Raw genomic sequence first — 14,890 nt, forward strand, 5'->3', positions numbered from 1 at the left:
CCAGGCGTCCGGTGCCTCCTGGGTGGCGTGGCGGAGGTTTGCATGAGGATGAGCCGCACGTGATCTTGCTCAGGCTGGAAGAGGGCTGATTTCAAATACGAGCAAGATTGCAGGATAAAGCTTTTCCAGGGCGGGGGGGCTCAGGGTGTCTCCTGTGAAATGATGTCATCCGATCAATATTTTAGAGGGGAGTGACTGATCCGGCCAATTCCTGCTATGAAATAGTCGCTATATTGGAATTGGATTTAGCCCTATCGATTGGGCTGATAACAGGGACCTATAAAAGGCAGGGGGATTGGCTTTGCGTTTACTACATCCCTGAAGCAATTAGCTCCAAAAGCACCAAGCCACTGCCTTCTCTCGTAGCAGCATTGGCGCCTCTGCTCGTGTGCGGGAGAGAAAGAGAGCTGGGAGGAGGCAGCTTGCCATTTACATTACCTGGGGGGGTGGAAAAATAAAAGATGTGGCAGCCCCTGTGCAAAGCGCCGACGTCCCTGGCTCTGCTCGGACTCTGTTGTGCAATGGTGGCCGATTCCCTGCCTTTCTCCGACGCAGGGCCACACGTGAACTATGGCTGGGGGGAGCCCATCAGATTGAGGCACCTCTACACTGCCAGCAAGCACGGACTGTTCAGTTACTTCCTGAGGATCAGCAATGATGGCAAAGTGGACGGCACCACCAGCCAGAGTCCTCAAAGTGAGTACAAAGGAAGGGAGCCGCACCTGAAACCTGCCCGCGGGAGGGGGCCCGGGGAGTTTCGCCTCTGATCGCCCGGGGAGGCGGAGGGCGGCGTGCGCGGCGGGCCGGCGGCGATCTAGCTACCTCCCCGCTCCTGCTGTAACCTGGCTTTTCTCTCTCGTTGTGCTCCGCAGGTTTGCTGGAGATCAGGGCCGTGGCAGTTCGCACGGTGGCGATCAAGGGCGTGCACAGCTCGCGGTACCTCTGCATGGAGGAGGAAGGGAAGCTGCACGGGCTTGTAAGTTGCGGGCGGGCACTGAACCAGCCTGGGAAAGTCAATAGCTGGCGGGGCCGGGCGGGGGGGTTGCATGCGCTCGCAAGGGCTTGTTATCGTGTCCTCCGGCCCCGGCCAGACAAAACCGCTCCAGCCGACCGCATCTTCCTTCTCACGCCGTTAGGGGTCTGGCGCGGGCAAGGCAGGAGCAAGGAAATGAGCCTGGAGGGGTTGAGGTGGGTCACGCTGGGATGCTCTCCAGAAAACAAAACAAAACAGCACAAGGAGCTCGCCTGCATTTCCTACCGCAAGCTTTCACGTGTCGTGAAGGTCTGGGACAGACATTGCATAAACCAGGTTGACCCACATCAGTTAAGTCTGATACTACAGTCAACCAGGTTTAGCTCCAACTGGTTTCAGCCATTTTCAAACTGGTTGATGTGCACTGAACATCTGTAAACCAGTGACTGAGCACTTAAACCGGGTCATGTGGAATGTCTGTCCCTAGCCTAAGGCTTAAACCCCCTCTAACCTAAACTGGCCTGGAGGATTAGCTGGAGGTGTATCAGGGACCCCCACAGAAGGCAGACAAAACTCTTGAGATTCATAGACTCAAGAGGGCTCAACGGGACCTTGCAAGATCATCTGGTCCAGACCCCTGCACTAGGCAGGAAAGACAACAATGTTTACTTTTGTCACCAGGGGCGTCCCTAGAAGCTGCTAGTGAACATTTAATTTTGCTGCCAAATAATAATAGTAGTAGTAGTAGTAATAATAATAACAAAACAACTTTCCAGAACGACAAATAAAAAAAAATCAGGGGAAGTGCTCCAGTTTTGGTTCCCAGTTGCATTTTTCTCCCTTTGCAGTTTTCTTTACATTTTCTACTTTCAAAGAGAATATAGGTAAAAAAAATCCCAAATCTATATGTGGCCCTGCCATGACAAAGACAATCCACTCAGTGCACTTTAGGTTTTCAACAGTGCCGGTGTATTTTTACTTGTTTTCTTACTGTTCAGCTTAGGTATTCTGTAGAAGATTGCTCCTTTGAAGAGAAGATATGCCCAGATGGCTACCATATGTATAAATCAAAGAAATATGGCATTGCTATCTCTTTAAGTAGTGCCAGACAGAAACAAGAATTCAGGGGGAAGGCTTTCTTCCGTTGTCTCACTTCTTACTTGTGATCAACAGTTCACCTGTAAGGGTCATGGGAGACTGAAGACTTATAGTGACTTTCTTATCATGTTGTTAACTCATGGTTTTTCCATCTACATATTTCAGCATATCAGTTAGATACATCAGCAGTACAGTCCTGCTTTTGTCAGATGTCTGTAATAACTAGTTAAGTTGCAGAGAAGAAGCTAAATACATCCCCAGGTGATAACTATGTAGTTAGTTGAGAGATACCGGGAAGAGTTACTTTCCTCTTAGAGCCAAATGTAAGGCTTAATCCTGCTTTCCTTACTCAGGCAAAATTCTTACTGTTTTGGCCAAGGGCTAGCACAGTGGCAAATTTTCCATTTGCTTTAAATGGAAATAAAGAGTAGGATCTAGTGGGAGATTTATTTGAGTATATGACAGGATTAGGGCTTTCATTCTGAATTTCCTTCCTTTTTGCCTACAATCAAACCATCAGTAAACTGAATGTATAAGGCAGGATGTGCATTTTGGAGCTCAGATTATTGTGTATGCAAAGTACCAGTTTGAACCTTTAGTGGATATCCAAATGGGATGCTCAGTGATCATCACTAGCTATTGACCAGATCCTGCTCCCATTGAAGTCATAGGAAATTTCCTCTTGACATCCCTGGGGACAAAATTAGGCCCTCAGAGGTTATACTACACAGTAATGTAATACCCTTTACATTACTTTTGCTTTTGGTCAGTCCTTATTTTATGAACATATTTACTAGAGCAGAATAAATAGTTATATATTAATTGGTAATTATTAATACTTTGAATGCTTACACATGTGTACACATCATTACCCAGGCAGCCTTGCAATCATATATGTAGATAGTGGGCCAAATACTGTATGTTTGATTCATGTGAGTGGTCCCATTGACTTCTCACAGAAGTGAAGTGCAGACGCTTTGGCCCAGAAAGTTTATCCTCTAAGACCAATTCTCTCCTTGCCTTTCCTTTCTTGAGATGCTGTGTGTGTATGCATGTGTGTGTAAGTAGGATTTGCTACTGGCTTATACCAATTGAAAATGACCTCCCCCCCCAAACACACACACACACACACACACACACACTTAGAGTTCTGCTAGCCAAGACTGTACCCACTAGCTCTAGGGTGAGATCAGGGAAGCAATATTTCCAGTGCCACCTAACTCATGTATATCCATCATCCAGGTAGCCTGCAAGCTCTCAAGGAAATTCTTACTTTCCTCATATTAGGGAAGACTTTGTTCTCAAGGTAGACCCACTGAAGTGAATGGAGAAATGTACTAAACAGCATGGGTTGAGATCAGGGGTTGCAGAATCAGGTCTTATTATAGGCTATTCACACACTGGTGAAGCACCCTATATCCACCTATAGTTCCATTAACTTCAGTGCAACTACATGCATGAGTAACTGACTACCCACAGAAATAATAGGTTCACAATTTGACCCGAAATATTTATCTTGTTTATATATTCACTGAAGGTGTATAATATACAGACTAATAAATACTGCAAACTTAACTGCAAGGAAACAAATGTATTTACTTTATTACAGGACCATATAAGTACTTTTATCAGGTAGCTACTATGTAGTTGCTTCTACATTATTGCAGATTCATGACAAAAATATGTTTTTTAACAACCAAAATAAAATAAAAAGCAAATGTATTTCATGGGTTATAGTTAACAGGTATAGAGTTCATATAAGAACAGTATTTTTTTATCACTGAAGACCTAGACATAATCAGCAATCCTCTTTTATTGGCCCAGAGTTCAGTTACCTCTAGTGACTGAGCCAGAAATAACACCAGAGTTGTAAGAAAAATAATGCTTATGTGAACAATCTGGAAAGGCCTGACCTGATAATACAAAAACTCAAGGCACTATATCTACATTGTAAGCTATATCTAAAATACATTCTACAAATGGCTAGGCAAGTTATAAAATATATGTTTCTATATAGAATTTTGCATAACAGTACCTGTGTTTTATAAGTTTAATGTCTAATAATATAGTGATACTGTACTAATGAATTTTCAGAAATTCTAATAAAAGAAGAAGTATGAAAAACTTGCCATTTGCCCTTTTCATTTCTCTATGTTTGTATGCATGTATGTATGTATTGTGGTATTAGTGTAACAATGTTTTATAAAGATACTTTTCTGAAGACCTGGTCCTTAAGCCCTCAAAAGGGAAAATCTCAAATAGAATTCAGGAGGAATATGTGTATGTTAGGATTGCTAGACTGGGTCCTTAGCTATAATGATTGTAATGCAAATGTCAGCAGTTACCTGTCTGTGTATTGAAGTATGCCGTAGCTATTCCCAATATGCAGACTAGACAGTATGTGGTAGCTGGAATGTGGCCCCCTGTTCCAAACTCACTGAAGAATTTACATTGACTTCAAAGGGTCTGGATCAGGCCTGTGTTGACTTGTTATGGCCCCATAGGCTGCTATAAATATTGTGTACAACATGGAGGGCTTTCAGTTGGTCTCATTATTAACATAGGAAAAAGTCATATCTTAAAAGATTTCTAGCATAGCTGAATATAATGAGAATTGTAAACATATTTGTAATTTTCTTCACTCCTTACTGTTCAGCTCAGGTACTCTACAGAGGATTGTTCCTTTGAAGAGGAGATCCGCCCAGATGGCTACAATGTATATAAATCCAAGAAATATGGAATCTCTGTGTCTTTGAGTAGTGCCAAACAAAGGCAACAATTCAAAGGAAAAGATTTTCTTCCATTATCTCATTTCTTACCCATGATCAACACTGTGCCTGTGGAGTCAACAGATTTTGGGGAATATGGTGATTATAGCCATACTTTGGAATCAGATATATTTTCTTCACCTCTTGAGACTGATAGCATGGACCCCTTTGGAATCACCTCTAAATTATCTCCAGTGAAGAGCCCCAGCTTTCAGAAATAACTAATAGCCCTGACTTTATATATAATTTTAAAGAAACATTGACAGAACCAGTGTATTATTTAGCTCTTCCAGTAGTAGTATTTAGAACATTTTTACATGTAGAGTATGGTGCTAACATTGTTCTTGCAATGTCCCCAACCTATAAGAAGGCAGCATTCTAAAAAACTATCTATTCATGTTTAATAACATATTAGGGAAAAAATATAACACCCAACCAAAAAAAGCATAATTTGTTCAGCTCTGATAAAATACATAATGATCAGGGATCCTTTCTATCTGGCAACGGCTACAGTGAAAAAATCATTAACATTTTTCTCTGTCAGTTCGTTACTACTTCGTACTCACCCCTGATTCCTTCTGATAGGAGCAAAAGTTTCGCATTTGCAGTAAGGTTAATGAACTCTTAACTTCATAGCCTTTAAAAGCAAACATTTGGACTAAAGTATGATTAAAAGCCTAACAAATATGTGAACTAGGGTTAAATCTCTCTCTTAAAAAGTTGCTGACAATGCTCTGGGAAACCTTTCCCCTGAAAACAGTCCACTGGAAAATAGTCTTTCTTGTATATTGTGCTTTTTCTTCCCTTTGCTTTTTGCTAAGGGTTCATGCTGGAAAACAGGATCTTTGAATCTTAATGGGCTCAACCAGTATTTGCTGATGAATATGCTGGGACCTATACAGTCCTTGATCCAACATAGAAATGTCCTTAATGTCAATAAAAATCCTATACAGGGATGAATAATTGTATAGAATATGTAATTTATGTTGATCAAGTAAGAACTAGGCAATAGAAGCAGATTAGTTTTTAGGTAATAAAGATCCTGTTGTATGTCCGTAGGAGATGAAGAGAGACTGAAAATATACACTGTGTAGGTCAAATTGCTTGTAAATATGCTTTCTTAGTCTACCTTTTAAAGCATTAGCAGTTCTTTCAAGGCCACCCAGGGCCTGATTTGGTACCCATTGGCATGGAGGGCCAAATTCCTATTGGTTGTAATATTGCATACCTGGGCCAGTTTTGCCTTTCATCTGTGGTGGAGGGATCACGGGCATTAAATGGCCTAAAATTTATACATGATGCAGTGCTGTTCTCCTATTGTAGCATTCCCATAAAGGAATAACTTAAATAGTGAGAAAAGGGGTTCAGAGAATTACTCATTTCCCAGGATTCATTTTTAATAGCTATGTCTACACATAGAAAACTGTACTGGATATATTAGTATTTTTTGACCTAGCACTTCATTACCAATGCAATATTTATAATTAATTTATTGAATACATACATCTGTTTATTTTGTTACTGTTATTTATGCTCAAAATTCTATTTATGTACACATGAAGGGTTTTTTTAGTTTTAACAAAATGTTGTGAAGTTTTGTAATCATGAAATTGTGAGGAAACTATAACTTTTTACATTTTCTGTGCATTGTCAGTAGTGTAATGTGTAAATTTATAATAAAAAATCATCTTCAACATAAGATCTGCATCTAAGTCTTTGTAGCTCCTTTCATCTAAAGATTTTGAAGATTTGTAAACATGATTGGATAAAGTTTCTCAACTCTACAGTGAGATATGGACTTTTGCTACAGACTTTTTATGGATAAGGAAACTGAAGCACGGAGAAGCAAAGTGGTTTATTCAAAATCATACACTAAAGGGCAGAGCTAGAAATAGAATCTGTCTGGTAAGGACAAAAGCGCTGCTTCCTGGATATCAGCAATCTCTTGCTTGCAGATTACTGATGTAAATAGATGAACTCAGTGTAAGGGAACAGGGTATGCCAGTTACACTCGTAAAATGAAGAGGGGGAAGACTGTACTTGTCATGGAACTGCAGGACATTGTTCACTAAATTGCTGACCCTTGAATATACTGATCTTCCTCTATCCCCCGCAATTGTCACTGCCTTCAATTGATCAGGCCCTGAATTCTGGTTCCCCTCAATTCTAGCATAACAGCTTGCTTTAGCTGTACTTTTAAACTCTATATTTTTTATTAAAAAGAAAGGAAAAAGATGGAGCACCATCACTGATGAGAAACATTTTTATAAAGTTTTGCCAACTTTATTTTTTCAGTCACGCCTCTCAATACTTTCTAAACTGCTGAAAAGTAGGTAGTATCTTTCCAGAAACAATTTACTCCACCATTTTGCCTTGTGTAGAGCCACCAGCAGTCAGATACTGAAGTACTGTTCTGGATGGCAATCCTTACTATAGACAGAAAAGCCAATAAATCCAGGTCTAAACAAGAAAGTTTTGCTAAATTAGCTATGTAGTGAGAGGTGTGAAAATATTCACACCACCTAGCTGACATAGCTATGCCAGTAAAACCCGTCAGCATATCTGTGCCTATATCAAAGAAGAAAGCTTCTATGGACTTAGCTTACGTCCTTCAGGGAGAGGGTCCAGCTAGTCTAGCAGAAAAATAAAATGCCTTCTGCCAGTATATGCTTCGTCTTCACTGAGGGGCTCAATGACAGAGCTATAGATATTACACTATTAGTTCCATAGCATAGACAAGACCTAAGATATCAGTCTCACCAAGTAAATTTCTATGAGGATTAAGTTGCATAGATGCTTGAACTGATGTAGCTACCATGGTAGCAGACCACTAAAAGTTGTAGCCAAGCCAAATGTCCAGCATAGAAAATGATGCAAGTCAGTATGTGTGCATTAACAACATGAACTGGTAATAAAATAAATGAAGTTAATTCCACCTAAACACTCAAACCATTCTACAAGCTCTACAAATAGATTTGTCTTAAACCATATAAGACAAATCTTATATAGCTCATATAGCTATATGAGCTATATATAGCTCATTTTTCTTAAATCATATAGATCAGAGGTGACATGTTGCCGCCATGTAGAGAAAAAGAGAAACATTATACAACAGTGGAACTGAGCAGAAAAAGAATGATATTTTTACAGAAAGTTGTGACTTTCTCATACCTAGGTGATGTAAATCACAAAACTGTAGCCAGGCAAAATCCCATTACTAGCAGGTATTAAATGTATGGGGGAACTTCCTCTGTTTCAGGCCACTAGCCTAATGGTCACCCAAGAAGAAGCGGACCCAGGTCTTAGGACTCCCGTCAATCAGAAGGGGATTTGAACCTCCCTCTTCTACTTCCTTGTACACTGCATTAATGATCAGGCATAAACCAGTTCCCCTTTTGAAGTTGAGAACCTTGTATTTATTATTCATTGGATAAGATGGACTGAGAGCAGCAGGGAAGTTTCTGCACCATTAAGACTAAGCACCCAGGCAAGAACCCAGATCCACCCCACTTCTAGCATCTATCTCACTGATCTACCTACCTGCTAACATGTCTGTTTTTCTCTTGGCCCCATATATGACCCTCTTGGTTGCTGAGGGGGCCAGCTTCAAGACGAAGTTTGGGTAATGCCTTAACCTGTGGCCTGCTGGTTAGTACACTGTGCTGGGAACCAGTTGTTGGCTTAAAGGCCCTTCTGGGTGAAGGGGAACTAGAACTTAGGTTGCCTACCTCCTGGGTGAGTACTCTATCTAGTAGGCTATTAGGCTAAAATATTAAAGGCTTTCTCTTTTGTCCAATACCTGCTGGAAGACAGGGTAGATTTGCTTCTTAGAGACTAACCAGTGTGTGTGTGTGTGTGTGTGTGTGTGTGTGTGTGTACAGGGCTCTGGGTGCAAGGGTGAAGAGGACAGAGGCTCAGGTGGTGTTCTCAATCCTACTGGTCAAGGGAAAAGGCCCAGGCAGGAGCAGGTGCATTTTGCAGATCAATGCCTGGCTGTGCAAATGGTGTTGCCAGCAGGGCTTTGGCTTCTTTTACCATGGGATGATGCTCCAAGAAGGATTGCTAGGAAGAGATGGGATCCACCTGATGAAGAGACAGAAGAATTGGAAGTCCTCACACAATCACAGAACTATGACATGATTGGAATAGCAGAGAGCTCCATTATGAACCTGGAGATAGGTCTGTTGAAAGTCTATGGGTCAGAAAGGAGAGCAACAAGGGTGATGTTGTGGTGGTGGTCTGCTATAGACCACCAGACCAGGAGGAAGTGGTGGATGAGGCTTTTTTCAGACAGCTAGTGGAAGTTTCCCAGTCACAGGCCCTGGTTCTCATGGGGGACTCCAAACATCCTGACATCTGCTTGGAGGACAATACAGCAGTGCACAGGCAAGTCAGGAAGTTTTTGGAGAGTGCTGGGGACAACTTCCTTGTGCAAATGCTGGAGTGGCCAACTAGGGGCCATGCTCTTCTTGACCTGCTGCTCACAAACAGGGAAGAATTAGTGGGGAATGTAGTAGTGGATGGCAACTTGGGCAGCAGCGACCACAAGATGATTGAGTTCAGGATCCTGAGGAATGGAAGGATGGAGAGCAGCAGAGTAAGGACCTTGGACTTCCAAAAAGCAGACTTCAACTTGCTCATGGGACTCATGGCCTGGATCCCCTGGGAATCAAGTTTGAGGGGGAGAGGAGTCCAGGAGTGCTGGATGTACTTTAAAGAAACCTTACTGAGAATACAGGGACAAACCATCTCAATGTGCAGGAAGGCTAGTAAGTATGGCAGAAGACCAGCTTGGCTTTGCAGGGAACTTTTCATTAAACTATATCACAAAAGGAAAAAAGAAGCTTATAAGAAGCTCATCTGCATGGGCAGATAGGTGCTGGCTCCTACCCTGGGGGTCTTTAAGAGGAGGTTAGATGAACACCTTGCTGGGGTCATTTGACCCCAGTACTTTTTCCTGCCATGGCAGGGGGTCAGACTTGATGATCTGCTTGGGTCCCTTCTAACCCTACCAACTATGAAACTATGAAGAAGTGGAAAATTGGACAAACAGCTAGGGAGGGGTATAAGAATATTGCTTGGGCATGCAGGGATGAAGTCAGGAAAGCCAAAACGCAATTGAAATTGCAGCTAGGAAGGGATGTGAAGAGTAACAAGAAGGGTTTCTACAAGTGTGTTAGCAACAAGACAAAAATCAAGGAAAGTATGGGTCCCTTACTGAATGGGCGGGGGGAGGGGGCAAGCTAGTGACAGAGGATGCAGAAAAGGTTGAAGCACTCAATTACTTTTTCATCTCAGTCTTCACAGGCAAGGTCAGCTCCCAGACCACTGCACCTGGTAGCAGAGGTTGGGGAGGAGGTAAGCAGCCCTCAGTGGTGAAAGAAAAGGTGTTAGGGTCTTTTTAGAAAAGGTGAATATATACAAGTCCATGGAGCAGGATGGGATGCACCTGAGGGTGCTGAAGGAGATGGCTGATGTAGTTGCAGAGCCAATGGCCATCATCTTTGTAAACTCATAGTTATCAGGAGAGGTCCCAGATGACTGGGAAAGAGCAAACATAGTGCCCATATTTAAGAAAGGGAAAAAGGAGGATCCAGAGAACTACAGACCAGTCAGCCTCCCCTCAGTCCCTGGAAAAATCATAGAGCAGGTCCACAAAGATCCATTGCTAAGCACTTAGAGGGGAAGAAGGTGATTTGGAACAGTCAGCATGGATTCACCAGGGGCAAGTCATGCCTGACCAACCTGATTGCCTTCTATGATGAAATGACTGTCTCCGTGGATGCAGGGAAACCAGTGGGTGTGGTGTACCTTGATTTTAGCAAGACTTCTGATACAGTCTCCCACAACATTCTCATAGGCAAGCTAAGGAAGTACAGGCTGGATGAATGGACTGTAAGGTGGATAGAAAACTAGCTGGAGCATTGGGCTCAGAGGGTAGTAATCAATGGCTGGGTGTCTAGTTGGCAGCTGGTATCAAGTGCCCCAGGGGTTGGTCCAGGGGCCAGCTTTGTTCAAAATCTTCATCAATGGCTTGGCAGATAGTATACAGTGCACCTTCAGCAAGTTTGCTGATGAGCAGATGACACCAAGGTGGGTGCAGTAGTAGATATGCTAGAGGGTAGGGCTAGAATTCAGAGTGATCTAGATAAATTGGAGGACTGGGCCAAAAGAAATCTCATGAGGTTCAACAAGGACAAATGCAAAGTTCTGCACTTAGGATGGAAGAATCCCATGCACCAGTACAGGCTGCGGGCTGACTGACTGGGCAGCAACCGTGCAGTGAAGGACTTGTATTTTGAAACATTATGACAACAATGGCATACTAGGCTGCATTGGTAGGGGCGTTACCAGCAGGGCAAGGGAAGTGATTATTCCCCTGGTGAGCCCACATCTGGATTATTATGTTCACTTTTGGGTCCCCCACTACATAAAGGATGTGGACAAATTGGAGAGAGTCCAGTAGAGAGAAATGAAAATGATGAGGGGGCTTGGGCACATGACTTATGAGGAGAGGCTGAGGGAATTGGGCTCATTTAGTGCAGAGAAAAGAAGACTGAGAAGGGATTTAACAGCAGCCTTCAACCCCCTGAAGGGGGTTCCAAAGAGGATGGAGCTGGACTGTTCTCAGTGGTGGCAGATGACAGAACTAGGAGCAATGGTCTCAAGTTGCAGCAAGGGAAGTTTAAGTTGGATATTAGGAAGAATTTTATCACTAGGAAGATAGTAAAGCAGTGGAACAGGTTACCCAGAGAGGTTGTGGATCTCCAGCATTTCCAGCCATGCCCAGCCCAGCCCGGCCTACAGTGCCCATGTCCTGTCTTTGTCTGGGCAGCCCCCTCCAATTTTCAATATAGGCCAGCTCAGTCCACCTACTGGGAAGAGGCTGGCACCACCCCTGCTCAGTAGCTATGTAGACACTTGTATAACCACACTGCATGTGAAGTAGGATCACAAACTGTGTGTAAAACAGACTTGATGATCTACTTAGGTCCCTTCCAACCCTACATCTATAAAACAACAGTTATACAGCTGGGTAAGTGCCATTTGGGTACAGAATGTGAAATAGAAATCTGCCCAAAGAGCCCTTGGACTTAGTACACCATAGGAAATACCAAATTTCTTAATTTGTTTTATTCCCAACCCTTTCAAGAATGGAGTGCTCTGTTTTTCAACAAAAATGTAAATTTTCTGTAAAAATCAGGCCTTTTCCCCTTCAAAAAAAGAAATAGCTAGCTATAAATGATACATGATAAATGTGAACAGACCTAACAGCTATACCAATATCAAATGATGTGGTATTCTGATGCAATTGATATATCTGCATATTCTTATAGCAGCATAAGTGCAGCAAAACTGTAGTACTATAACCTGTTTTATGCAGAGTTAAAGTTATAGAAATCTTTTAGTTCACTTATCACTCTAACAGCAGGTGTAACATAATGCAGAACAGCTGATGCATGCTTCTGAATGGCAGCACCTTGAAGAAGAACATTATGCCAATTCACAGCATTGATAATTTTCTTTTAAAAAACAGTTTTGGCTGGTAATTCTTGAACAACCCTACACAACAGTTCAGGCTGACTATGGAAAATATAATTTCTAACTGAAAATTCACAGGGGACTTTAAGCAAAAAAGAATGCAACTTTTTCTTGTTACCATTTTACTAGAGCACACAGGTTTAACAGCTTTACATATGTGAAAAGTAGCATGGGATCTCTAATGATCCCACATGCTGAGACTCTGGTTTTGCATCTTATACCAACAGCACAATATCTCTTACTGTAACAGCATGATGAGGCACTGGTTCAATATTTATTCAGACAAAAGGAAGAATGCCAGCAACTAAATAACTAACATCACTTCCCGTAGCACTTAAGTTTTCCTTGGAGGTTTCCCATCCAAGCAGTGACCAGGCCTGGCTGCTTAGTTTATGAGATCTGAAAAGACTGCAGCCTGAGGTGCCGATTACCAGAGAATAATTTTCTTAACTTTAGACACCTGACTAAATCAGGAACTCTACATACAAACCATTAAAAAAGTAAGGTCTTAGATTTCATGTGGGAATGAGAACACAGCCATTGTGAACTGCACTGTATAATCCTAAGGCTAGTTTTAGTTTGCTAATAACAGTAAGTTGTTTGCACTGCCTTCAGTTTTATAATGGCATTTTACAGCTCTAAAAAATTTTAAAGGGATTGGTGTCAAATGTTCCAGTGTGAAATTGTAATTAGAAACTACAAGAGTTGTCCAAACAATGAATGGAAAAGAAAATGGTGGGCATCTCTGTATATTATTTTAGAGAATGTGAAGGATTGCAATTACCCTTTAAGCCAATTGATCTTATTCATATTGAAATGATAGCACCAAAACTGTTTGTAGTCTTTTATCACTGGTTGGTTAGGTTAAGTGGTAGCCCTGAGATAAAGGATCATCCATTTGGCTACAATTTAAAATGATTCTTGAGTGGGACACAGGAGGGAACATAATAAGGGCAAATCAACACTTTAATAAAATATATTACAAATTAAAGAAATTATACAGCAATATCCTTAAAGAACCAAAAGAAGACTAGGATATGTTAGGAGGCAGCCTATGATTAACACAAGACAAGCAAATCACCAGAGATCTTCCTTCTCTTCCTAACCTAACACATGGGCATCGTTCCTAGATATTTCTGCACATCAAAGATTGTTCATCTTCATATTCCTTCATCCAAACATGCACTTCTGAATCCCGTTCACTGGGTATTTCCTGTTTCTAATGGATTATTTTGTCAGATTACATCACCTTCATTATAATTTGCCTCACCTAGTTACTACGGAGTTTTTGAAATTATCATAGCATATGCCTTAACATTGATTCTTCATTACTGAAAATATCATAACTAAGTTCACTCATGAGTCAACTACCTATGCCAAGCTTGCCTAGGCCCAAGGCCTACTGCTCATGCCAAGCTCCTTAAATGAAGGTTTACTTGCAAATTACTTACAAATTACTCTATTTGCAAATGAACATTTTCTTGCCATTAGCTATTAATCTACACACGTTTCAAAAGTATAGTACCCAGAGACTTACTTCATACAGAAATAATGCATCATACGTTTTGTGAAACTGCTGCAAGTTTTAGCACAGATACTCCATAAACACACTTTTAACCAGCACTATTGTACTTATATATTAAGTTCAAACTATTTTTTGCCTGTCCATTTTGTCTTATACAGCATATTCCTTACAAGATTCTCCCATCTCGAACCCCAGAAGAAGATGCACATGACTCTGGATTCAATGGATGATTTGCTCCAGTTTGGGGGGGACCACTGTAGTGTACAGATGGACCAATAGCAACACCGCCCTCATGAGCGCTATATGTCCCCCCATTAACAGGCAGCATGTGTTCCACAGTCCAGAGACTCCTAAAGCAAGTTTTATTCTCCGAGTTCAGTCAACATTTATCCTCAAGATGGCAGACAAAGTACTTCAAGGACATCTTCAAGGCCAACTTGAAAAAATGCAACATCGATATCAACTCATGGAAGACTATTGCCTGAGACTGCCTGGAAGAAGAGTCAGTTGCAAAGATCTCAGCACTTTGAAACCTTATGGTGACAACAGAAGATGGAAAAATGGGAACGGCAGAAACAGCTTGTTGTGGACTGAACCAAGAACCCAGAGCCACCCACCCTGCATCAAAACATGTGCCAAACTGCAACCGAGTCTGTTGATCCCAGATAGCCCTCATCAGTCCTCTTTGAACTCACAGATAAGACAATAATGAGAAGACAATCATCCTTGACTGCGAGCGATTGCTGCTGCTGATGATGTTCCACAGTCCCAGTTTCTGTTTGGCTTCAGCCTCATATTTTTCCCATTCTTTCTGTCTGTTCAGCTCCAGGTTAAACTACACCCCAAGGATCTTCACCCTGTCATGGGGGATGGAGACCCCCCAGGGCCAATAGGTCCCTGTACTTACACAGTGCCAGGCAGGTACTATTGCCTACCTGCCAGGCAGATGCTCTTACTGCCATCTGTATACCTGGATATGTTGTA

General features: G+C 41.9%; 1 protein-coding gene across 1 annotated transcript; it reads left to right on the forward strand.

Annotated features, from left to right (window-relative positions):
- Positions 1-259: 259 nt before the first annotated feature.
- FGF19 (fibroblast growth factor 19) lies at positions 260-5,603 on the forward strand. The gene is made up of 3 exons (XM_006014686.3): positions 260-696; positions 873-976; positions 4,728-5,603. The coding sequence occupies exons 1-3, from the start codon at positions 462-464 to the stop codon at positions 5,058-5,060; spliced, it is 672 nt and encodes a 223-aa protein (XP_006014748.1). The 5' UTR covers positions 260-461; the 3' UTR covers positions 5,061-5,603.
- Positions 5,604-14,890: the final 9,287 nt, after the last annotated feature.

The sequence above is a fragment of the Alligator sinensis genome, unplaced genomic scaffold (genome assembly GCF_000455745.1).
Source record: "Alligator sinensis unplaced genomic scaffold, ASM45574v1 scaffold442_1, whole genome shotgun sequence".
Taxonomy (NCBI): domain Eukaryota; kingdom Metazoa; phylum Chordata; order Crocodylia; family Alligatoridae; genus Alligator; species Alligator sinensis.